We start from the raw sequence: 13262 nt of genomic DNA, 5'->3' as shown, positions 1-13262 counted from the left end.
GAGTCCCCAACAACAGGTGGACATGCATGCAAGGTCAAAAAACACATTCATTGTCTTATAATACGCATTTATTTTTACCTTACTTGCTCAACGACTCCCAAACGATTCGTTTAACGATTCATTTTTCCAAAACCCTCCTTTACGTGACGCTAATCTGCGGTGATTGGTCCGATTGGTCTATTTTCATTTCATCTTGCCTGTAATGCCTGATAAAGCAGCGTTTGTGAGCGCAGTGCTGCTTTGTGTGCAGCGTTACCGGGGAAACCGCTATTTCTACCGCTCCAAAAGTGGCACCTAGTGGCAAAGAATGAATTTGCATTTTCATTCAGACCAACTCGAAAAGACCAACAAGTGGGCGGGCAATATGCTAATACTTCATGTTGACGTCAACATGAAATGGCTTGGGATTCGTAGACGACTCGTTTCAATGATTCAGAGTCGACTCTTTCTTTTGAGAGACAATAACTTTATACACGGTGCACTTTCAGATTTAAAACTTTGCAGGATGTTTTCATTCACTTAGAGCTGTGTTACACAATGCATGAAAGGTAATTTAAAAAAATTCATAATAGGGGCACTTTAAAGTTGTCCAAATGAATCCTTAGCAATGCATATTACTAATCACTAAAACTAATCAAAAAAGTTTTGATATATTTATGGTAGGACATTTACAAAATATCTTCAATGGAACATGATCTTTACTTAATATCCTAATGATTTTTGGCATAAAAGAAAAATCAATAATTTTGACCGATACGATGTATTGTTGGCTATTGCTACAAATATACCTGTGCTACTTCTGACTGGTTTGTGGTCCAGGGTCACATATTTGTGGTCATGCTAGTGTGTGCTCTGTACCTGTCCAGCATCTTGGTGCTGGCTCGCTCCAGCTTCTCCAGTATCTGAGGGAGTTGAGTGTCATCGTCACACGACGGCCCCCAGCCGAGCACCCGCGCCAGGTCATTCCCGGTGCCCAGCGGCAGAACGCCCAGCTGGCACTGTCAACGAGAGACAGTTCAGATCACCGCGCCAGTTCATTAAGAAATCCTCATAAACATCTGCTCTGATACTCTCGTGCCAAGTCCTAACCATACAGCGACAAGTTTACTTTCAATCGTCAGGACATGGTGCAGTACTTTTCAATTACCTGTTTGTGAAGATTTAGTTTATCGATTTCAGACAGGACCCAACCGACGCTTCCATCTCCACCGCACACCAGGATTCGGAAGTTATCGAACTTTTGGAACAAGCGAAGACTTGAAAAGAGAAAAGAACTATTTAACAGACACAAACTCATAAACGCTTCTCAAAAGGTGTCACAAAGTTAAAGGGATCAAGTGAGATTAGGTTTGGGTGGTTGATGTGGTGTGACATGCTAAACTACTTTAAACAGCATTTTTCTAATTCTTATTTGTATTCTTTTTTATGGAAAAATGTATTTGTCCCAGTGTAGGATCATTAAAATGAGCCAAAAATGTGATTAGAACTGGAGAAAATTGTTTAAAAAAATGATTATGGGACTTGAAAAATACACTTTAGATTATACTTTCATATAACTTTAGTATGTTGATGTATAAAAAGTCCTATCTTATGTCAACTACCTATTTTGTAAACAAGTAAAAAAAAAAACACTTATTTGCTTCTAAGACGATAGTCAGTAGTTCACTTCCTATGACCTTTTACATCCTGGTCTTACCCTAAATGAGGTCCACCGTTGACCAGGTCAAAGACCTGAGCGGGATTGAGCAGCTGTTTGAAGCGACGCAGGAATTTTACCCCTTGGTTGTCTCCGCTTTTTGAGTTGACAAACACGAGGAGTGGACTAGCGCATGAGGGGGGACAGGTGGCCTTCCAGAAACCTGACGCAGGGAAAGAGCAAAAAAAGATTAGAGACTTTTTATCTCTAATAGCTTCTTCAACAGGTAGATACCTTATTTTGGCCAAATACTAAGGCAACACCATCCTTCCCAAAAGAAGATAATCCCAGAACGCACTGAAGTGAACGAGGATGGTGGATGAAGTGAGTGAAGTAAACATAATCTATTCTTTACTGGAAAATATCCATAAATTAGTTCTGTCTAGTTAAACATTTATTATTTTACTCAATATTTCTGGATGTGTGTTTTGTATGTGAGTCTCACATTGTTATCTTAGCAACAAGCTAATGTTAAATGCCAAACTGTCACTGATTCATTTGTAAAAACTGACTTACTGTAAAATTGATTTCTAGTGACACACTACAATTCATGGCAATCGAAATAGTAACTGAAAATATTCAGCTGAAAAAAAATACTAAAAATGACCAAAACACAAAGTTTTATTATCGCTTCTCCAATGAAATGTTTTGATTGTGTAAAATTTGTTAGGATAGACGACTCATTGCTGAAGAACTTTATTACAACTAGTTTAATTTCTCACCTGAAAACAATTACCCAGTTAAGCAAATTTAATTACCAACACTTTATTTTCAACTTTCGTTTTCAGCTAAATTTATATATATATTTTTTTTTTCAGCTAAACTTTGATTTTGGTTTCAGTGTTTATAAATGTTGGTGCATTACTATTGATTTCACGTACTGAAAAATTTGAGTACGTTTATTACTATTGCAGTTTAGTAATAAATAGTTATAATTAGTAATAAATAGTAAGTTTATTACTACTACTATTATCAGTTTAGCTTAACATAGTAATAATTGTGAGAGAGCTTATATCAGTTTGTGTGTTCCCTGCGATCGCTGGTAACACCACGCTTACTAATTAAACTTCAAGAACTAAATGTCAGAACGTGCATGCTAAAAAAGATAATGCTGAGATTTTTGTTGACCGCATGTTGCTTAGGAACAGTTTTCTTCATGCCTGGACAAGGATGAATCACCGAGAAAGGAGTGGAAAGGGTTTTGTGCTGCAGCATAAGGAAAAGCAAACCATCATCCTAGTATATTTTTGCTGGAAATTATGTGTACTCTAGTGTGTAAATAATCCGGCACTATGACTTCTTTGTCATTAGAGCCGGGCTGAGTGAGGAGCTGTCATACATGCTTGCACTGGAGGCAATCACGTGCATGCATGCAGCATGTGCAGTAAACAGTCTGAACATGCCAGTCGCTGCGAGCAAGAACCCGCTGTGTTTATGAGATTCACCATATGCACCATTTAGATTTTCACATTCCTGTCTCTCCGCTGCGGACGTATGGGAGGAATTGTTTGCATATGGACACACTGCATTCATTCTGGGTACCTGCATGCATCTGTGCATACTGCATTATGTTTGCGTACATGGCTTTAAGCATGCATGAGTGTTAGTAAAGCTGACAGCTGCCCTCAAGCTCAGGTTTGCATGTTCTCCGTGTGGCTGCGAGCGGATACTGGCGCGTGGGTGGATGTCTGTCAGTAGACCCCTTTAGGTCTAACAGAACCCCACCTCCTCTTTCCCTCGCTCTCTCGCTATCTCTCTCGGAGGCAGGCTGAGGCAAATTGAGTCATGAAGCCTGAGCACGTGCCAAAGGCAGCCCTGAGCGAATTAAGACGCAGCTCTCCTCGCCATCTAGCACTGAGGCTGGAGATTCCTTACACGTGAGGGACTCTCCTACTTTCCCATCACATTCTCATGCTTTCTGTATCCCTCGCTGCTTCTTTAGCAGCTTAACAGGGTGCAATCCGTCCGTTCCTCCTCCGTCCTTTTTGTCTGTTTTAAACAGCCAATTAACAGGAACCAGAAAGCGATCCAAAAATATATCAGGCGAAACTTCACAGCTATTGATTTTCATAAAATTTCTGTCTGCCCCCAACTAATCTCTATATCCGATATGTGCTCCGCCAATTAAAGTCGCAGGACCTTTGAGGTTCTGATCAATAGTGGATGTCCTCATCTCTCACAAGGTTTGACTTCACACACGGCCAGATGAAAAGCCTGAAACCACCACTGTCGTGTCTGAAACCAAGCTGCTAATTACTTAAAACCCGTTGACACCAAGAACGATAACTATAGCGATAACTATATTATCATCCACACCAACACACGATAACATATGTTAATTATAAACAGCGCGCTGCAGTTTTGTCATTTACCACTTTAAATGCTCAAGCTCTTTAAAGTTGGATGGATTCTAATTGGCTGTCAATGGTTTTATTGTTCATCAGCTGAAAACAAAAAACATTCTGAAAGTGATTCCTGCGATATTGTTCCTCTATCGCTTTAGTTGTGATGTGGACATCACTATAGAATTTGAGTGAATATTAAAACTTGATCTTATAGGAATCATTATAGTTATCATCCTTGGCATAAATGGCACTTTTACATAAAGCTAATGAAACGTAACTGGTTTCAGACCGGATTCTAAATGTGTGGCCACATTAGTGCTATTCCAGGGAAATTTCATATAGGCCTACAAAAAGTCCATTATTTATTCTCAATACTGTAATGATGTATAAAGCACAACTCACACAGAAGCCACTTTTAAACCAAGCAGCTTTCTGTTGATCAGCACAGCGAATTTTAACTTGAACATGAGCGAAATCTGTGTATGGACATTTTCGGCGTCATGCAAAACTCCTGAACATGCGCATTCCTATTAAAATTACTATATTTCGACTGTGAAATTTTGCCAAGCAACGATAAATGTAACTTTACCTTAAAGGAACACTCCACTATATTTGAAAATAGGCTCATTTTCCAACTCTCCTAGAGTTAATGAATGGATTCGAAAACGGTAAAACTCAACTGTTTAACTCTAGGGGAGTTGGAAAATGAGCCTATTTTCAAAAATAGTGGAGTGTTCCTTTAAGGCAAGTATATGCAAAGCATTGTGATGTTATGTATATTTAAACTGACAGTAATTTGTAGCAAAAAAGCAATCAGAAGTCATTAATTTTCAATGTTTTCTGCTGTCTGATTAGGTTAGATGCTGCAGTCAACTTGGAACCTCTTAGCAAACTTCAGTCAATGAATCACTGTTAGAGTGAAACTAAAATCAATCGTTTTGAATGCTACAAGTGAATTTAGGAATCACAACATTATAATGTACAGCATGAAAAATGAATATTCATTTTGAGATTTGCAAAACATTTTAACAGTGTAACAATATTAATTATAAATAATGTTTAAAATGAATATTTAATGTAATGTTTTAAAGATTAACTAAGTGGAATAGATGATGACAACGGCAAAAAAATTAAAACAGGACAAATGAGCATGAACTATTAAATATACAATATTTTCCCGTATAAGTGAATTCAAATATGGTAACGTATGGCTGCACAAAATCTAATTGCAGTTTTTTTTCTGATAAAAGTTGTGATTGCAACTTGTTGTGATTTTAAAAAAGCCCCAGATGTGCTATGCTTGATTGTAAGGCTGCACAAGTTGGCCAAAATGTTGTGATTATATTATTATTATTATTAATATTTATTTATCTATATTATTATTATTTAAAAAACACACTGGATCACAAGTTTGCGTGTAAAAGAACACACACAGCACTTTTTTAAATTAAATCGCAATCATGTCATGATTTCGGTTTTATTTTGATTAATCATGCATCCTTATGTTACAATATTCTGAGCACCCTAAATTTACATTTTTTTAAGCACATTTTTTTTTCAGCTTTCGGACAAAGCCACTGAGCTATTTTTACACCTATTGTTAAGAATGAAGCAGCTCTAAATAGCATTCATACAGCTGTCAATAAAAGGCAATGTGCAATTTCCTGGAAATCAGTGGCATATGCTCTACCACAGGCTGACTGAGCAAACAAGCAAGGTATGAATCCTCAGCAGCAGGTTAATAATGCAGAAAGGGATGGAGAAAGAGAGAGCCGGCTATGGAAGAGCGCTTTTGTTTGCTCTCGTCTTGAATTTTCCAAGCACATGGTCCACCAGAGGCTGTTGTGTTTACATGCGTCAGGACAAGATGCTCTAAGGGAAAGTGACTTTCCACACCGCCCTGACATATACAGGAGAGATGGGAAAGAAAAATAAAGGAACATGGGCACAGAGTGCCTCTCAGAAGGGGAGAAAACACATTCTATATGCATGATCAAATCAGAAGAGGTCAGAGGTATAATGAAAGAGATATTGCTCTTCATGCAACCTGGGATTAGCAAAGCTAATGAGCTCCATCTATAGCAGTCCTCCACCTGAGTTCCTCCCACCACTTCACATGCACACACACGCCAATACATAATCATACATTATATTCAGAGTGGGATCATGCATAAGCACGCAATCAGCCTTGACCTTTTGAAATGAAAGGGTTTCATGTACTATGGAAACACATTGAAACTTTCATAACTGAAAAGTTCTCCCAAGACCAAAAAAAAAAGAAAAGAAAAAATTAATTAATTAATTAAAAATAAATAAATCTAAAATAAACAGTAAAAAAAAAAAAGGTTAGTGGACGCTCAGAACAACCTGTTTTATAGCTTTTTTTTATTCATTCATTCATTCTTTCTTTCTTTTTTTACTAAGAGATATATATATATACAGTATATATAATAATAATTTCATTAAAAAAATTAAAGGATGAATAAACAGTATGATATCTGGGATATTCTCACCCAAATACAGCACATTTATTTTATAAATAATATCATTTAAATTATTAATTAAATTAATATTTTGGCAAAGACACATGTAAAAAGGGCCCCCCCCCCCAATAAATAATAAAATAAAAATAAATAAAAATAAAATAAACAAAAAAAAAAAAAAAGGTTAGTGGACGCTCAGAACAACCTGTTTTATAGCTTTTTTTTATTCATTCATTCATTCTTTCTTTCTTTTTTACTAAGAGATATATATATATATATACAGTATATATAATAATAATTTCATTAAAAAAATTAAAGGATGAATAAACAGTATGATATCTGGGATATTCTCACCCAAATACAGCACATTTATTTTATAAATAATATCATTTAAATTATTAATTAAATTAATATTTTGGCAAAGACACATGTAGTAGTAGTAGTAATAATAATAATGATAATAATAATAATAATAATAATATTTTGTAATTTATAAACATCTTTCCCGAGCTCAAGGTTGCTTAAAAAATACTAATACTAATACTAATACTAATACTAATAATAATAATGATAATTAAAATTAAATAAATAAATAAATAATAATTAAAAATAAAACTGAATAAATACAAGTCATTTTAATTATTTACACTCAAATACAGCATATTTATTGTTTAAATAATATCATTATTAAAGTAATAAATTTAATTATTATTTAGCACATATTAACACATTCATAATTTATTTTATATAATAATAATAATATATTCATTTTAAAAATAAAAATAAATAAATAATATGACCATTTTAATTATTCTTATTTAAACGCAGCATATTTATTGTAAAAGATAATATTATTAATATTAATAAATTAAATTAATATTCATCCATATTTATGTGTAGAACTCATAAATATTTACGTGTAGACTAGAATAATCCCTCTCAAAATCACTCCTGTAAAAAGAAAAGTCTTACCGTCTGAGTCGATGCTGTTGAGTGCGGTAGGGGGGATGATGGACACTTTGCACTGGCCGAGGGGACATTTGCGGGGGTAGAGATCCATGCATGCCGTGTGCACCTGTCCAAGCACAGACGGCTTTTAGAGTTCACAGGCTCTCTGAACTGAAGTAGTCATAAGGGATTCTGGGATATGCAGTTCTTACCATGGCCTTGCACCATAAACAGCGCCAGTCCTGCAAGCGCAGCACGCTGCCACAGGTTTTGTCGCAAACGGCACACTTAGCACTGACAGGCAGGTTGCCTTCCAGCCATTGGTGTGGCATCGCAATCTACAGGAATAGAATGTAATAAAAATGTACACCATCAGTTCTGCTATTCAGTCAAAGGTTATGCATTAGCTCACTGAACCACGGGCTTTATGAGACTCACCCCATCCTCGTCCTCAATGATGTCCTTGCCGATAGAGGCCAACGTTGTCCATTTGCAGTTGTTGGTGGCCCTGACTGCGCATCTTTTGTGGGCCTTGAATTTACACACTGGAAGAGAGTAATGTGAAAACTGCTTATGAGTCTGGCCAGCAGTAACCTTGAGCTGCCTCTAAAACAATCAAGTATTTTCATTTCTGCAGAAGAAATATGAGGTGATAAAAGATGTCTGGAAAATGCTTCCTAAATCAAGCTAAAATTAAACTGCACAATATACAGTGATCAACTGAGGGGAACATTGAAGACTAACTCCTTTCTTTAATCAAAGAACAGGGGCCACATGGAGTAGACAAGCACTGTACAAAAAAATAATCATTATCTGTCATTCTGATGGATTGGCTTTCTGTCAGGCTCTATTATAATTCTTTGTTATTTTCATTTTCCTAAAAAAATCCTAAAAGTCTAACCAAGGCTGCATGCATAAATAAAAAAATACATTAAAATTGTGAAATATTAGTACAATTTAAAATAATTGTTGTCTATTGCAATGTATTTTATAATGTAATTTATCCCTGTGATGCAAAACTGAATTTTCAGCATCATTACTCCAGTCTTTTGTGTCACATGATTCTTCAGAAATCATGCTAATATTCTGATTTGATGCTCAAGACACATTTTTATTATTATCAATGTTGAAAACAGTTGTGCTGCTCAATATTTTAGTAGAAACTTTTTGAAGCTTAGAATTTTTTTTTTCAGTATTCTTGATGGCTAGAAAGTTCCAGCATTTATTTTACATAGATAAATGTCTGTCAGTTACTGTCACTTTTGATCAGTTTAATGTGTCCTTGCTGAAAAAAAATCTTACTGACCCCAAACTTTTTTGGATATTTATATTCATACAAATACAGAGTTCTGGCTTGAAACTCTAGATGGCGCAGTCCGATAGGTCTAACTCAATCTGACCTAATGACATCATTATCACATGGCACAGCTGATTGGTTCTCTCCTGTATTGGTAGCCAATGAGCTCGCTGCTCAACATTCAAATATATGACTAGAGCTTGCCGTAGCAGTTGCAGCTTGCTTCAGAAACCCTCCACCTTCCCCAGCTCCACCTGTATAGATCTGCTACGATGTATTCATGTATGAAGGGGGTTATTCCATGTATGTTATATTTGCAGCAGCAATATTTCTTACATGCTCACAGCAGCATATTGTGGATGTTTTGGCAGTAGCTAGTCTCGGTACTTGCTCTGCCGCAGCAGAAGCGTAGCAGATCTATTCCGCCAAGACCAAATACATTAACATTGTCATGTACATTACAATGCCAATCCATCCGAGAGTTGTCATGACAGAATTCCATTTGTATATGTAGATTGTGCCTTGATATTCCCAATATTAACATTTTCAATAAGTACATTTCTTTAATGACACTAAGTAAGCCAGTTACATTTATTGCGCAACACTGGCAATAACATATGCATTACTATTTTCAAAGTTTGAAAAAAAAATCTACAAATCTACATTTCTAATCTCTATTAGCATCCATTACTCTACGAGTCTTTCTAAAGTAGGGAAACAATAGACTGGTTGTCTTATTTTTCTATCCGTCATGACAAAGCATTTTGAATTATGTATTGATTTCTTCTAAATTCTGGAAACTTTCAGCTCACTCGACCTCTAAACCACACAGGCGCTGTTTTTGTCCTCACCAGTGGTGTGGGTGAGGTCCAATAAGCTAATGGCCGATAGTTCTTTGTTGATTTCCTCTATTAAATTGCATTGCAGGTCTAATCAAGTTAGCAATGTTCATCTGGTCGTTTCCAGAAGGAGAATTAAGTGGCTGATTGATTGGCTGGCTGGCTTCCTACTCCATAATGTACGCTTCAGCACATTATCGTGGCCACCTCCATTCCTACGAACTTAAAATGCATACTCAGCTGTTTCCCGACAGAGATGCCACAATCAGTGCAGATGTCTCTACAAGAGAACCACTAAACATCCTGTACGTTCAGGGTCCGAGCTGTTCTGTACACACAGGGCTGACTGGCGCCCACAGTCCAAGAATCAGACCCTGAAAAGGCATCAAATCCAGTTAAATCAGCCCATCTCAGTGTCTGAGCGCATTACGCCTCCATATGCTGCCGGGGTTTCTAATGTCCTGTAGGATTACACAGATTTGTGGTGACACGGCTAATCACGCCAGCGCAGAAGCGCATTTAGCCCAGCCAAGCCCTGCCAGCCGGGACGCCACACAGTCACCACAGAAAGTGTTTCCTTCCTAGCGTTTTCCAGCACCAGAATGGATACTGCATGGGCTGAACGGGGCTGTTTACAGGAAAGGAAGCCCAGCGCTTATGGTATGTCCGACGCTGAGAACTTCTACTTTCTGCAATGCCGTTCCTCAATAATAAATGAGGAGACTCATCTATTGAGACGAGACGAGAGAGTGCGCATCCTCTTCAGAGAATCATAATGCCAATCAGAGAGCGCTTCATCTCGCTTGAGCTCCGCTCTCATCTTGTAATCAGAGCTGGTCTACGCTCAGACCATTTCACATGGCTCTGAAAACAAATCTCCAATAAATCACTCTAATGTCATTTTCAGGGCTGTTAGCAAACCATTTACAGACAATTCAGTAATGCCAAGTAAACGTAAGACTGTTTACGATGCGCTGCTAATGGACAGGATGTCTCTGTCAAATTAGAGAGTGAGAAATATCGAGTTTGCCTCTTTTGTTGGGGCCCATGTCTCACATCAATCCTTATTGATTGGCTGTTGCAGGAAATCGAAGTGAAATATAAGCAGCAATGATCGTTCTAAACTTCAAGTCTCTCAACTTGGTGAATCCTGCTGAAAAACCAGTGTAGGCCTGAATGAATTCCTATGCTGGACCAAACTGCTAAGAACTGGCTGGCGAAGCTGGTTAAGCTAGTCAAGAAGATTTGTTGGGACACCAGCGCATCAAACGTATGCTGCTGACCAGCTGACCACTTAAGTCTGGCCTTTGTGATCCTGTTTCAAAGTTAATTCCCAGTGCCTTGTTTGGCCAACATGATTATGTGTAAGACCGGACAAGAGTCTGAGCCCACAATCATATTTTCAAGGTCTTGGTCAACCCTGTTCAGGTCTCGGTCTTGACTCGTATTCAACTCTGTTTAGGTCTTAGTTTTGACTCAGACTCAACCCTCTTTGGGTTTCAGTTTTGATTCCGACTCAACCCTGTTCAGGTCTTGGTCTTGACTCGTATTCAACTCTGTTTAGGTCTCGTTTTGACTCAGACTCAACCCCCTTTAGGTCGCAGTCTTGATTACGACTCAACCCTGTTCAGGTCTTGGTCTTGACTCGTATTCAACTCTGTTTAGGTCTCGGTTTTGACTCAGACTCGACCCTCTTTAGGTTTCAGTCTTGATTCCGACTCAACCCTGAACCTTAAGTATCGGTCTTTACTCAGACTCAACCATTCTCCAGTCTTAGTCTTGACTCAGACTCAACCCTCTTCGTGTCTTGGTCTTAATCCAGACTCAAACTACTTGGGTCTCGATCTGGACTCAGACTCGAATGAGCTGGTCTCGACTAAAAAATCAAGCTTGTGTTGATTTTACAAGAATATGAACTAATTACCAATTAACTCCACTTTGGAAGTCAATAAGCTGATATGATTAAGAAATAATGATGCATACTTGCTACTATATATTGAGAAAAGCTTCATCTGTGTCTATAGCTGCTTTCAAATCATGTTGGAATGATAACATTTTTCATTGTGGATGTTGATTGTACAATTTACAATTTAATTCAGACGCATATAGTATTGTGTACTACTATTAATGAAAATTGATGAAGCATGTCAGAAAATACAACCTATTTAGCCAGTTAATGAAGCAAATACATTGTAACAGTGCAAGAAAGATGAAAACATAAAGCAAGAACTACAGACCTAAAATATTTTAATTTTGTTGCATTACTGCTAAAAAGCTTCCTGTATTTGCCAATAAGCCAAAAAGACAGGAAGAAATATGAAAGTGCTTAGCTCAAGCATTTTTTTCTGACCAGATTCATTTAAATGCACATTTATGTCAGAACTTATCAAAAGGACTTAAAAGATTAAATTAGATTAGATTAGATTAGATTAAAAGCAGAATATTTTCAAAGTCTAACACAGCCTTATTGATTTTTTAAAACAGTTACTATTTAATAAAAATATTAAGGAAGCATTTAAACATTATTTTATTCATCAGATGCATTAAGGGCCATCCACAGAACAAACAGTCCAGAGTCAACTGTTACTGTAGCTGTAATTAAGCACAGCTAGAATGCTACAATCAGCATCCAGGACTGCAATTATCAGTTTTGTAAATAATCTTTCTCGTTCACTCAGTAGTCCACTCTAATGCCATTGTCTGCGAACAGCCGAAACAAAAGCAATTTCCATGTGAACACAAGCGGATCTCGGGTTTGAAGATGGTAATGAGAGGTTTGTTGAAAGAAATGAGATCATCTTTCCACAGTAACACATACAGTAATTAATACTCAGGAGTGAGTCTGCTTGTGGGAAACGCAAACGCCGTGACAACAGCACTGGAAAGTGCTCCTTAATTATTTCTCTCTAGAACACTGCGACCACATGCAGAACCACACAAATCCACTTTTGCCTAATGCAACGTGACCCCAGGAAACTGTCGTACTAAATGGCGTCTTGATGTTTTGGTGGAAAATCAACATTAGGAAACATTAGGATGGCGGTGATGACGAGGCTTGTATTATTCACAAAGCAGTGTGAGTTTCACTTGAATTTCTCATTAAAACTGAGGCGTGAGTGAGAGGCTTACTATTTTTACTTCCTGCTATGTGAGAGCCAATGACAGTCAGCCGAGTTTAATGAGCACCATCTGCATATCTCTGAAAGTAATTAGCACTCTCTTTCCACATGATGTCACACCATTAGCATGCATAATGCATGATCCTGGATGTGGTATTTTTAGTGAGAGTGTTTTAACCTGCCAGCATGTACTTTGAGGTGATTCTACACATAACTCAAAAATAGCCACAAACTTCAACATCAAGATTTTATATGAAAACAAACAAACAAACAAAAAAAGCTGTAAAATACACAAAATGTTCATGAATGTACATGGGAAAGTATATATTTTAGGTGCTGTGATTGGTCACCATTTCTGTCAGTATTTTAAAAAACTTTTATTTTATTTTATTTTACAGATTAACCTTTTATTCATAAGAATGTTCATATTGTGTATTAATAATTGACTCATGATATTCCAAAAGTTGTCTTTCTAATCTTGTATCAAATTATATTGTATTATCAAATTTTAAGCCAGTCATCTAAATCATACAGT

The 13262-nt window shown here is 37.0% G+C and overlaps 1 protein-coding gene across 1 annotated transcript in view; it reads right to left on the bottom strand.

The window, feature by feature from the left end:
* LOC107749031 (diacylglycerol kinase eta) overlaps nucleotides 1-13262 on the bottom strand; it is an 80452-nt gene that overhangs the window by 26631 nt on the left and 40559 nt on the right. Inside the window, exons 6-11 of the mRNA XM_016564077.1 lie at nucleotides 7911-8017; nucleotides 7685-7810; nucleotides 7497-7599; nucleotides 1697-1859; nucleotides 1148-1256; nucleotides 859-998 (exon numbers count right to left, since the gene is read on the bottom strand). Coding sequence (XP_016419563.1) covers nucleotides 859-998; nucleotides 1148-1256; nucleotides 1697-1859; nucleotides 7497-7599; nucleotides 7685-7810; nucleotides 7911-8017 — 748 coding nt within the window. The remainder of the gene's footprint in view (nucleotides 1-858; nucleotides 999-1147; nucleotides 1257-1696; nucleotides 1860-7496; nucleotides 7600-7684; nucleotides 7811-7910; nucleotides 8018-13262) is intronic.

Source organism: Sinocyclocheilus rhinocerous, unplaced genomic scaffold (genome assembly GCF_001515625.1).
Source record: "Sinocyclocheilus rhinocerous isolate Xijiao unplaced genomic scaffold, SAMN03320098_v1.1 scaffold2245, whole genome shotgun sequence".
Classification (NCBI taxonomy): domain Eukaryota; kingdom Metazoa; phylum Chordata; class Actinopteri; order Cypriniformes; family Cyprinidae; genus Sinocyclocheilus; species Sinocyclocheilus rhinocerous.
This window is presented reverse-complemented; position numbering and strand designations above follow the sequence as displayed.